This window comes from Eleutherodactylus coqui, chromosome 7 (assembly GCF_035609145.1).
Source record: "Eleutherodactylus coqui strain aEleCoq1 chromosome 7, aEleCoq1.hap1, whole genome shotgun sequence".
NCBI lineage: Eukaryota > Metazoa > Chordata > Amphibia > Anura > Eleutherodactylidae > Eleutherodactylus > Eleutherodactylus coqui.
The window spans coordinates 98,796,743-98,809,535 of record NC_089843.1 but is presented as its reverse complement, the minus strand read 5'-3'; the positions used below and the strand labels follow the sequence as shown (position 1 = coordinate 98,809,535).

The 12,793-nt window shown below is 41.4% G+C and overlaps 1 protein-coding gene across 15 annotated transcripts in view; it reads right to left on the bottom strand.

Moving 5' to 3' along the window:
* SORBS2 (sorbin and SH3 domain containing 2) overlaps positions 1–12,793 on the bottom strand; it is a 228,832-nt gene that overhangs the window by 14,112 nt on the left and 201,927 nt on the right. For 13 of the 15 annotated variants that reach the window (XM_066573447.1, XM_066573433.1, XM_066573436.1 and 10 more), the window contains 2 exons: positions 7,718–8,542; positions 6,101–6,283 (listed from right to left, as the gene is read on the bottom strand). The exons of 1 other annotated variant lie outside the window; for it this stretch is intronic. In XM_066573447.1, coding sequence (XP_066429544.1) covers positions 6,101–6,283; positions 7,718–8,542 — 1,008 coding nt within the window. The remainder of the gene's footprint in view (positions 1–6,100; positions 6,284–7,717; positions 8,543–12,793) is intronic. One more of the 15 variants, XM_066573439.1, reaches the window with a different exon arrangement.

Sequence of the window (12,793 nt, the reverse complement as noted above, 5' to 3'; positions counted from 1 at the left end):
TATGAGCTTATGCACAAACGTTCGCCGCAGGTTGGAAGTAGTACATAATCTGTGTGTTGCATATGCTTCTACGCATATTACTGTCATTTTTGCGCACACAAGGCCAGTTCGCATACGTGACACACACTTTTCGGAGTTGTGCCAGTTGTCCTGCAAGAGTTATATGACTGATGCCGTCTGTACAATGTACAACGCGTGGGCCTGTAGGCTGCGCCTTCCTGAAGGTAAAGTGTCACGAACCGCGTTTCACATACTAAAACCAAATTCAGTACTGCCATAGAAAACTGTAGGTAAAACTGTTCCAAAATTAAGATCCACACTTGGATTTGCTGAAATCTTTGGATTACAACTATAAACGTTTTTGCATATACATCCAATTTGAATAATGAATGCTCATGCAATGTTTGTAAGTGTTCTCCGTTCCTACTGTGCACGCTGGACTGTACAGGGTGCTGGAAGCGGGCGCAGCACCTGCTCTTCGCATAACTCTCTAAGTAAAAGAACAAGTGTTTGGAGCGCCTCTACATAAACAAGGTTTGTCAGTTGTTATGGCTGCAGCGGTGAATACCAGCTAAGGGGACAGCATGCTTTTACTGCTGATACCCATAAAGTACTATGCTATTTTGTGAAGCAGCCAAACACACTGACATTTAAGAGCAGAATGACTCACAGGACATAGTGATACCAGAACTAGTACTATATGAGGGAGAGGTCTCCTGTCAAGGGCTTAAGAGAAATCTACCACAATTTGTGATTACTAAACAGGAGACACTTATGTGGTAGATGTAATAATTATTGTTTTAGTCTAATTCAAAAGCCGTTTGAAGCGACATGTCAGAAATCTGTAGATCATTCATTAGAGTTGGCTGCACATGTACACCTCATCTTCAATAAAGTCAAAGGACCATATAAGAACATGAAAGTAAGCGTCCGGGACCCCAGCAATCTGACTCTTGTGACATTACTGATTGCCATGCATGTCAAATTTTTGGAAAATGTTTATAATTACATTGTGCAAAGTTGAAAGCGTTTCACTACATAATTAATTGTTTCAAACACAAACCGTACATCAGTGTTACTGACTGTAAGTGGATCAGTCTGCCCTTTCTATTTATTTGCTGACATTGAAAGGTTCAAAAATGCCTGGCTGGAAAACAAAGGAGCTATTTTCATAGGACACAGGTGCCGGTAATCTTATTAGAAAATCTAAAAAAAGATAATTATGGTACATTGCATGACTTTTCGATAGTAAGAAACAGCAGCACAGGATGCCATTATAATATATACGACCTGTATCTATATTCACAGAAGGACTTGTTCCCCACCTACTTATTGTAAGGTCTTCGAAAATCATGCCTATTTGTGGATGGGTGGAAAGAGAGACTTGTAAATGTCATCATGGAGACTGCAAAAGGTAAACGTAATACCTTATCTCCGTCTTGTATGTAATGCAGTATGGAATTGCAGAGGGGATATGGTGGCTGCTTACTGTATATATATTCTTGTGTCCTGGGAATAATCCTGTATATACAGTGCTATGAAAAAGTATTTCTTCTATGTTTACGTATTTGCCACACTGCAATGTTTCAGATTATCAAACTACTTCTAATACTAGACATAGCCTAAGTAAACACAAAAAATTGTTTTTGAATGATGATGTAATGTATTGGAGGAAAAATGCTGTTGAGCCCTACCTAGCGCTATGTGAAAAAGTAAAAAGTGCCTCCTTGGCTACCAAATCAACCTATTCAATCAGGTTCAATTTCACTGGCCACATCTAGGCCTGATTACTACCAGACCTGTTTACTTAAACAGAATCAGTCTGGCGGTGTGAAGCAGGTTAGGAGGTCTAAAGATACACAACAAGGTCACTGAAATATACCGGTCAGGAAAGGGGGACAAAGGCATTGCTAAAGGCCCACTTAGACACAGTGAATATCGCTCAAAATTCGCTCAAAAGCCATCTTTTGAGCAATAATCATTGTGTCTAAACACGCTGCCATCGTGCACTGTTTGTTCATCGTTGATTCCTAGCAAGCTAGAAATCAACCATGACTTATCAGCGCCACACGCTGGTTTTCTCAGCGGGTGGCGCTGATAGCATTCCTTCAGCTAGTATCCCACTGATACTTCCCAGCAGGATACCAGCTGAAAGCTGGGAGAACAAAGGAGCTGTCAGCCCTCCTGTTGTTCCTCGGTGCTATCAGCTCAAAGGTACACCTCTGATAACTGCGAGAACAGAAATGTAACTCCGCTTACATTTAACTCTTTAAGTAGTTAATTAGCTACTTAAGAGTTATGCAAAGATAATCGCTCAAAACTGTCACTCAAACTGCTGTTTGAGCGATTTTTGAGCCATCATCTTTCAGTCTAAATGCACCCTAAGGGCGCCCACCCACTGGCGTTTGCGATTTCCGTGCGTGAAAAACGCCGTTTTTCCCGCGTTTTTCGCGACGTTTTTTGCCGCGTTTTCGCGGCGTTTCCATTAATTTCCATTGACTTTCATGGGTGCATTAGGAGAAAAATAAGGACACATATGCAACTGACAGTTCCTATGTTAAAAAACGCAACGCAACGCAAAACGCCAGTGGGTGGGAGTACATTCAATTCTAATTGCACTTGAGAAAAAACGCAAAATGCAGAGAAACGCAAATCGCCAGTGGGTGGGCGCCCTAAGGCTTCGGGACTCCAGTAAACTGCCGTAAGAGCCATTATCCACAAATGGAGACAACTTGGAACAATAGTGAACCTTCGCAGGACAGGCTGGTTTCAAGAGCGCATCAATGACTTATTCAGGACGTCACAAAAGAATCCAGACGAACATCTAAATACTGGCAGGCCTTGGTTGCTTCAGTTAAGGGCAATGTACATAAACCCAAAATAATGGCATCCGTAGGAGAGTTGCAAAATGCAAACTACTGCTGACCAAAAAGAACAGAAAGGCTTTCCCACATTTGCCAAAAATATCTAGATGACCCCAAGACTTTTGGAATAATATTCAGTGGACTGATGAGTCAAAAGTGCAATCTTTTGGAAAACATCATGGGTCTCGTTACATCTGATGTAATTATAATACTGCACTTCACAATAAGAACATCATGCCAACAGTCAAACATGGCAGTGATAGTGTGATGGTCCGGAGGGGCTTTGTTTCTGCTGAAACAAGGTCACTTGTTATAATTGATGGAGCCACGGATTCTGCTTTCTTTAAGAAAATTGTGAATGAGATTGTCCACCCATCAGTTCATGACCTAAAGCTCAAGCGCAGTTGGGTTATGCAGCAGGACAATGATCCGAAGCACACAAGCAAGGTCCACCTCTGAATGGCTCAAAAGAAACAAAATTAAGGTTTAGGAGTGGCTTGAATCCCATTGAGATACTGTGGGAAGACCTTCTAGGGGCAGTTTATGCTTGAAATCCTCCAGGGTAGCTGAGTGAACGATTGGCGTTGTTACTGCCAAGGGTGGCACAACTGGTTATTAGATTTATAGGAACAATTTTTCACATGGGTGATTCAGGTTTTCAATGGCTCTTTATTTTCAGTAAAACGATCATTTAAAAGCTGCATTTTGTGTCTTCTCATGTTGTCTTTATCTTATATTAAAATTACTTGGACGATCTGAAACATTTAACAAAAATAGAAGAAATTGGGTGATGGGCAAATACTCTTTCACAGCTCTGTAACTCCTAGTTTTGTGCATGTCCCATAGTATAATACATTATCTGTAATTCTGCACTTGTGCACATATTAGCGTCACATTCATGATTTACTTTATATACGGTATAAAATATCCCTAACCAAAGAGGCTGCATGAAAAGACTGTTCATCCAGAATAAGTCCCTACTGACTTCCCACAGATCACAGCACTTCACATCATTCAGTAGGAAGAAGGAGGGATTTGATGCTATAGTTTTTAAAAATAGTCCCATGTCCTTGCCTCTGCTCAACACTATAGGCCAATTACACGGCCACCTGTCTTCCATTAGTTGGTTTTGCACCCGGACAATGTAACATTGTTGGAGTCATTTTGTCTGTAATTTCTTTATTTAGTAACCCTAATGCTTAGTAATTGGACTGCAGGCTTTAGTTATTAACTCACAATGTTTAATAGAGTGTTTTATTGCACTTTAATGGAAAATTTCTGTAAGCAATTCAAGTTAGTGGACTCATACTGTTAACATGACCTTTTCAAGGATATAACAGCAGAGGACAATTTGATTTTGCTTAAAGAAAACTTACTTTCTGAATAAAGTTGCACACATTGTGCAATTATATGACTTTGCTTTTCTTACTTTATCTTGATTTTATTTCAAGGAGGTATTTTAGTAGATATTAAGTTACTCCCTATCCACAAGTTAAGGGATAACTACTTGATGATCTGACTGCTGGGACCCCCACCGGTTGCCAGCAACTCCACTAATTGAGTGTTTGGTTATTCCTAGCTGTCCCATTGAAGCAAATACAGTGGTGGCCGCTCATGTGCGCTGCTGCTGAATTCGTTGCCAATCATGCAGACTGACACTGGAACCCCAGTTTGGCGATCATGGGGGTACCAACGGTTAAACTTCCACTGATCAGGTAGTTTCTATCCAGTGCATAGGGAATAACTTGATATTGCTAGAATACCCCTTAAAGGTCCATTTAAACTGGCAGATTTTGTTCCCAGTAAGGCCGGATGCCCACAGGCGCGTTATCGCTGTGGAATTCAGGGTCGGACACCTGCCGCAAATTCCACAGCAATGTCTGTCCCGGGGGGGGGGGGGGCGGGGGCGCCAGGTCTAATTCCGCTGTAAAATTTCATAGTCGGAATCCGACCCGGCCGTGGGCATGAGGCCTAACAAGTGCCAACTGACAATATAACAGGTCGATCAGCACTCTCTTAGCTTCAATTACAGCCATAAAGCAATTGGCATTAATGCATGTCACCAAATTTATTATACCTTATTATAGAGTAGTGGACAAAGCTTTACCGTATGAAAACGGATTTGTATGGCACCCTCTAAGATAAAATCTTACCAAAAAGCAAAACAGCTGCCTGCAGTAGAACGTGTGATGACTGGTTTATTTGTAGTTACTGATGCAAATTCTGCAACAGCTGAAAGCGATGTTCTGTCTTACAGAACATAAAGTAAGAAAAAGCACTTGACAGTGTGAGCTGTAGAAGCACGAAGTCCAACTCTGCCAGGGCTTCTGATATGTTAGTAAAATACACTTAAAGGAGACATCACGAAGATGAAAGTTAATAGCGACTTCACTCTTAAATCATCAAAGGGTTATGCCTTTGCTTTGCAACAATACATAGGACCCTTATCTATGAGTTGCTGCACACTCTGGCATGTTAAAGGAAATCTGCCGCTGAGTTCATGCTGCTGGAAGCATGGGCATTATGAGCCCGGTACAGGTATGCCTATTGCCCCCCATGTGTGTCATGTTCTGAAATGCTGCAGAGTTTTTCAATAAACACACTTTGAATATTGACTCTGAAAGGAGCTCTGAGTAAAAGAGGCGGTCCGCTCCGGCTGCTTCCTGCCCGCATTGTAAAGAGTAACAACTCTCCCCCCTTTTACATGTAGGGAGAGAGCTGGCAGTCTAAATACTGATGTGGGTGGGGAAAGATATGCATGGACTACCTCTTTCACTTGGAGCTCCGTTCCGAGTCAATGTTCAAAGAGTGTTTATTCAAAAACTCTGCAGCGTTTCAGAACAACACACATGGGGGGGCAATGGGCAAGCCTGTCCCAGGTTCATTGTGCCCATGGTTCAGACAGTGTGAACCTGGTGACAGCCGCCTGGCTTTCCCTGATGATGCTGCACTACTTGCTTCAATCTGTGCCCTGGAGAAACCTCTTGACAATCTCGTCTTAAATATTTATCAGTACATTATAACTAATATACCATGCATGAAAAGAAGCACAAGAAGTAAACACATGTATCATGCGTCAATATTGGATACAATATGCATAAGGGTTTTGTTCTAATTAGTAATTAGTATTTCCAAACTTAAGCTTGAAACCAAATGTGCCCATGCTTTTTTAAGCAATCAGACTGTAAACTGTGTTGATAGAAAACAAGTGACAACCACATGCAGGTTGGTGTTACCTTCAACAGTGGCGATTGTGTCTGCGGCCTGGATGTGAATTTCATTAGCGCAGAGGAGTGTGATAGAGTGGACTGAGAGGGTGAAGGTGGAGATACACAGTCAGCATGAAAAGGAAGACTAGAAGAAATGTGGGGAGGAGAATGTGCAGGAAACCTTTGCTTTCCAGAAGGAATGGAGGCGTTCTTAAATGTTTAGGAAAGAATAAAACCGCAAAATCAAGTCATAAAAATATACCATCTATTCCTGTAAATAAGTTCCATATTTTGTCAAAGTTTCAGATTTAGTCATTCGGTGAGTCTACTAAAGAACCCCAATGAGTTATAGTTATGTTGTGGGGTCAGAATTAGAAGACTGTCAAAAAAGTGGTGAAGGAAAACCTAAAAAGAACCAAATGACCTTCATGCATTAATATAGAATAGAGAACATGTAATGCGGACAAGACTTGTCAGATACTGTGTGATATGACTAAAGAAATAAATGGGTGACACCACAAACTAAGACTTTACAAAAGTAACATTTACCTCGCAGGACTGTGTAGCAGTCAGATGACCATGGCAAAATAACGTAGAAATATTGTGTGACGTCAAACTACTTATCCAATATTGACCTGTAGGTTCACCTTTTCCCGCGCAAAGTATATTACAAAATCACTTATCTGAGTAATTACCCAATGTTGTATAATAAGTGAAGGCATACTTGACATCCTAAATTTGTATCCAATTAACTCTATTTTGTTGTATTATCACTAGACATGAGCGAGCGTACTCGCTAAGGCAAACTACTGGAGCGATTAGTGCCTTATGCGAGTACCTGCCCGCTCGTCTATAAAGATTCGGGTGCCGGCGGGGGAAAGAGCGGTGAGTTGCGGGAGTGAGCAGGGAGGGGGGGGGGGGGGAGTGAGAGGGAGATCTCCCCTTCGTTCCTCCCCGCTGGCACCCAAATCTTTAGAGACGAGCGGGCAGGGACTCGCATAAGGCACTACTCGCTCCAGTAGTTTGCCTTAGCGAGTACACTCGCTCATCTCTAATTATCAGATTAATGTTATCCAGTGACCTTAATAAAGGTAAGTGTGCTAATCGTGTGAAATAATGAAGAGTATGAAATGTAAACAGAAATTACTTCTATATTATACATATAGATTAGATTTTAAAAATGTGTGTTTTTAAGTCTCAACTACGGCAGCAAATAGGAAATTTATGTTTAAATAAGATTTTAACCATCTTTATTTCAGTGATGTTGTTTTTGGTAAGGAATAGAATTTTAGCATGCATCATATTTTCAAATCTCTGAAATTAGGTTCATTTTAGTGAACTCCAGTCCAACGGCTTCAGACTAGATAAAAGATCTAGGTAGTTAGTGGCTGGGGAAATGACTCTACGGCCTCAAATATCACCCAGCACTTGATTAAAAATGAGGGCCCTACAAATCAAAGTTCTATTGTATGCCTGGCATCATAACTAAAGATGTTACTTGTGGAGTTAATTATATAACCGGATTTACTATAGGCATTTTAATTTTTTGCTTTCAGACTAGACTTATAGTAAAATAATATAACGGACACTGTTGGGCAAACGCACAAGACAACATGCAGTAGCTTGATCTTAGCAACAGAATACCTCTGCATTGATACTGGGCGAATACTCTTCATGACCTATAATAGGTTGCACTATGTTTTCTACTGGTGGTTGTACGTTTGCACTTTCACCATCTTCCTCGATGTAGAGTCTTGGATGTTGCTCTGTTTGAGGTTCACACCTAGAAAACCCTGACTCTTGACGTGCCAGCTGACCTCCTTGAATAATGGACATTAGTTCTTGACAAATCTCCTCTTCCTGTTCATCGACAGATGTTGTGTTCATTGACGATGATGGCCCTGGTGCACACTCTGAGATTGCCAGTTGATTTCCAGAGGTTTCAGGTATAGTAATATGATTTGAGCAACTTTCTGTGGTTTGTTTCATACTTATTTGTCCCTTTGACTGTGTCTGGTCCAAGTATTTTCTCTGTTGTTCAGTCAGACTGATGTCAGTATTAGTTGCAGGCATAGAAGGGACCTCAAGCTGCTGAATTATAGGAGAGGAAAGTGTTGTGTCAGGAAATGGTGAAGGTATGGTGAGATGATTGCAACTTGAAAGGGTCTTTGGTGATGTAATAGGAACAAAATGACCATCCTTAATTCTGGAAGCTACATCACTTGAGAACAACTGTTCAGGCTGCAAAACGGTTAATGGCAAGGAGGTAGGCTTCTCTAGATTAGGAGGAAAGTGGTCAGGAAAAGGTGATGGAGTTGGGATAGGTGTGTTTGAAGGTGAAAAGCCGACAGTCAGTGACAACCATTCACTTGTCACAGCTTCTAGGTTCCCCTTACTAGAGTCTGTACAAGAGGATGAGTCTGCTCTGAGAGTAAGGGGTGGAGTATGGAGGCTCTTAGATGAAGGTAACTTTAGAAATAAAAGATAGGTTAAGAATCAAAGAAAAACAAATACTGTAACAAAAGTGATTTAAAGGAAAATAAAGTAATTTTAAAGAATGTTAAAAGTGACAAAGTAGCTAATTGTGCAGGTGCGCATGCCAAAAACTATTAACACATGAAACCAAATGAGTGAGATAAACCTATCCGAAAATGTCATGGTATCCGCTGATAGAACTGGTTTCAAATGTCAAAACTTGAGAGGAGTCTGAGTCATTCTGTTCAGAGCACGAGTGAACTACGGGTTTCTTCTGTAAGAATGGTAAGCTGCAGCACTGAAAGTCACAGCAATATTTGGCACTATAACACAACAGGTACCAAATGGACGTACTTATTACAGTACTTGACCCACTCTCGTTACTAATCTTGCAAGAACAATACACTCATTAAATACAATTTCTTTACAACATTTACTTGGTCACCCATCTCTTACATTCACACAACATACAGCATACGCTCATTTATCATTTCATTATAAGGTAAAGGTGTTTTCCAGGGAAATACTCTTGATGAACTATTCTCAGGATAGGTTATCGATAGATGATGGGCTGGGGTTGGCCACTAGGGGCCCCAGCTGATATTGCGCTGGTAGCGGCTGCCCAAACACACAAGGATACATAGTGGAAGCTGCTGCTCTAACCCCTGCGTAGTGGTCATTTCTTGTAACTACAGGTGCAGCTACCACTGATTTTAATAGGAACTATGTCTCCAATTACAAGCACCTTCCACTACACAGGGGTGAAAGCAGCAGCTTCTGCTCTGTACTCCTGCATGTTGCGGCACTAATGGCTGTTGCACGAACTGCTGGGTTACAGGGTGGCTAACCCCAGAGGATCAACTATTGATGGCCTAACTTGAGGATAGGTCATCAATACTATTTCCCTGGAAAACCCCTTTATAGGTTTTACTTTCTTACAGGGTTTTCATATGCCGTATGTATCCAGCAGGTACGATGAGAGAAATGTATAAAATAAAAATATTTTAGGATCATAATGAATAGACAGACATCAAATATATACACAAAACAAATACGGAGAATATGGTGTAGACCAAGAAAAACAGTGGATATAGAAAGTTTACACACCCCTGTTACAATACAATGTTTCTGTCATGTTAAAAAATAGAACAGAGATGAATCATTTCCGATTTCTTTCCACCTGCAATGTGACCCGTTATCTGTACAATTCCACTGAAGAACAAACTGCAATATTTTAGGGTGGAAAAATTAAAAAAATAAATAATGTTGCATAAATATGCACACCCCAAACTTTGTTGATGTATCCTTTGACTTTATGGCAGCATTCAGTCTTTTTGGGAAGATGTCTATCAGCATAGTATATCTTGGCAATTTTTGCCCACTCTTCCTTGCAAAAGCCCCCTAAATTTGTTAGATTGTGAGGGCATTTCGTGTGTAGCGCCCTCTTCAGGTCAACACACTGATCTTCAATGTGATTCAGGTCTGGACTCTGGCTAGGCCATTCCAAAACTTTGCTCTTCTGGAGAAGCCATTCTTTAGGTGATTTGGAGGCATGCTTCGGGTCGTTGTTGTGCTGAAAGGTGAAATTCATCTTCAGCTTTTTAGCAGAGACCTGAAGGTTTTGTGCCAAGATGGACTGATATTTGGAACTGCTCATAATTCCCTCCGCCTGGACGGGAGCCCCAGTTCCAGCAGCGAAAATACAGCCCCATAGATAATGCTGCCTCCACATCTTCACTGCGGGTCTGGTGATCTTCCGGTGTTGCGTAGTATTGGCTTTGTACCAAACATACCTTTTGGAATCATTGGTGTGTAGACTTTTTGTATCCACTGTACATGCTATTGACCCTGCCCGCTATTGTCAGAACGGTTTATACATGTTGTTGCCGCTGTTCCCTCTAAGCTGTTAAACCAACATTTTAATGAGTCCAATAAGAGCGCTACCTGTCTGCAGACTCTGGAACTTTTAACTCTTTGAGATCCAGAGCACAGAGCTTAAGGGCTTTTACCCACTAGTGTTTTTTTTAACGCTGTGATATCGCTGCATTTTTTTTCAATGGGACTTTCTCATGTTAAAATCGCATCGCACAAAAATCGCCAAAGCAGAAACTTGTGATTTTAACATTAGAAAGTCCCAATGAAAGAAACGCAGCAATATCACAGCGTTAAAAAAAACGCTAGTGGGTAAAAGCCCTAAGAGAGAACATTGGTTGTTGCCACTACACAGCACTTTGGGAGCGGCTCATATATGCGTTTAGTGCTGCTTGGGGGCATTATTTAAGGCTATCAGTTATTTTTGGGAGCATTCTAAGCAGGTTTTGTGTCACGTATAAACCGTGAGAATGTCCCCTTATGAGTACTGTCACAGGGTGGAACGCTTTGCAATCCACTATGGAAGAAATAAAGTGTATGTTATTTAAAGGGGTTGTACCACTTCTAGCCGTTTTGCTAGAGGAAGCAGACAGCTCTGTACATCATGCAGTGGCCTAGATTGGTACTGCAGGTCGAGTCCAATTGAAGTGAATGGGACAAGACCTTTCAGTTCAGAATCCTGACAATGTTGCCCATGTCAGGCTGGACACACTGTGTTAGGTCATAGGATTTGTGTAGCCTATTCAGTATGCATAGTGTTTCATGTTTTAATCCCTGCTATGATTGATGGCCTAAGGCTGCATTCACACAGGGCGGATTTGCCGCGGTTCTGCCGCAGCAGATCCGCCTGCGGCCGCTAATCTCGGGATTAGCCAGCCATGTGGATGAGATTTCTCAGAAACCTCGTCCACACGGGACGGCTAATCCGCTGCAGTAAATCCGGTTGAAACCGCGGCTGCGGCCGCCGCAGCCACGGTTTCAAAAGATTGAGCATGTCTGTTTACAGACGTTTTTTTGTTTATTTATGTTACGGCTTAAACCGCGGCGGTTCTCCCGTCGGAAATCTCGCGGTTTTTGCTGCGGCCAAACTGCGAGATTTCCGACGGGAATCCGCCGTGTGTGAACCCTGCCTTAAAGCGACCATTTGGGCCTAGACAAACAGATTACCCAGCGCTATCCACATAAGCAGTGCTGGTCAGTCAGAGCAGCATGTATTATCTTAGACTAATGATGTATCCTAATACACAGTGTGCATCAGGTAGTCAGAGAAGCTGGTGCAGCCATCTTTTTTTGTCCAGACCCAGAGAGTTGATTTTAGGGTGTCCATCAGTGTGCATTACCCACGACATGAATTTCATCAGGGTTAGGCTGGGCTCAGACGGCTGTAGTTCATCGTGTGCCGCACACAAGAATGCAGCAAGCACTATCTTGGCGTAATACGCGACAAGATAGAACATGCTGCGCTTTTTTTTCTCTGCGCGCATAGTTCGTGCAATTCATGTGAGCAGCAATATGGGGGATCGGTACAGCGTATTACACGTGCAAAATATGCTGTGACCATACACTCATGTGAGCCCGGCCTTATGGGAAGGCCTTTCCGGTTTACTGATAATACTACATTCTCTGTACTTGTTCTGTGTATTTCATGTCTGTCTATTCTTTATGAACTTATAGGGTCTTTCAATGTTTTTTTACTAAACGTTCCATTTTATAAATTTACCTCATCCTACCTGCTGGATAGATTTGTATTTTAGTAGGAGGAACTGCTGACTTTATTTTGGTCAACTGTTTTTTTGTAACACTGATTTTTACCCACAACACAGGAATAGTTGTAGCAACCATAGAAAATCACCTTCTTGAAGGAATTTCAGAAAATAAGCAACATCACTGCGGCTAAAGTGTCACTGCGGGCAGCAACAATTGTCCACTGCGATCACATTATACCATGAACAGCATTTTATGCCTGAATCTAAATCCAGAAGCAGTGGGTATAAGAAGGTTTATCTAGAAATATGGGGAGCTTTACTTATACTGAGAAAAGCCTTAAGCATTGAAGATATGTTATAAATACCTTTTAAGAATGCGACAAGAATCCACTTGGTGTTTAGTTAATAAATACAGCACTTAAATAGCATGATATTTTATATATACACATTTCTGTCTACCAATTAATTTAGATTTGTGCTTATGTCACAAAAGTAACACACCAGGCATAGAGATAGGACCTCTGTTTGCACTTCTGACAAACAAGCAAAGCTGTGAACAGATCATTAAGTATAGTCTATATTTTTAGAAGCCTGACATCCTAATGTCAGTCAACAGTATTAAAACTTATACTAGTCATTGCAGTTGAGCAGGACACCAGACACCACA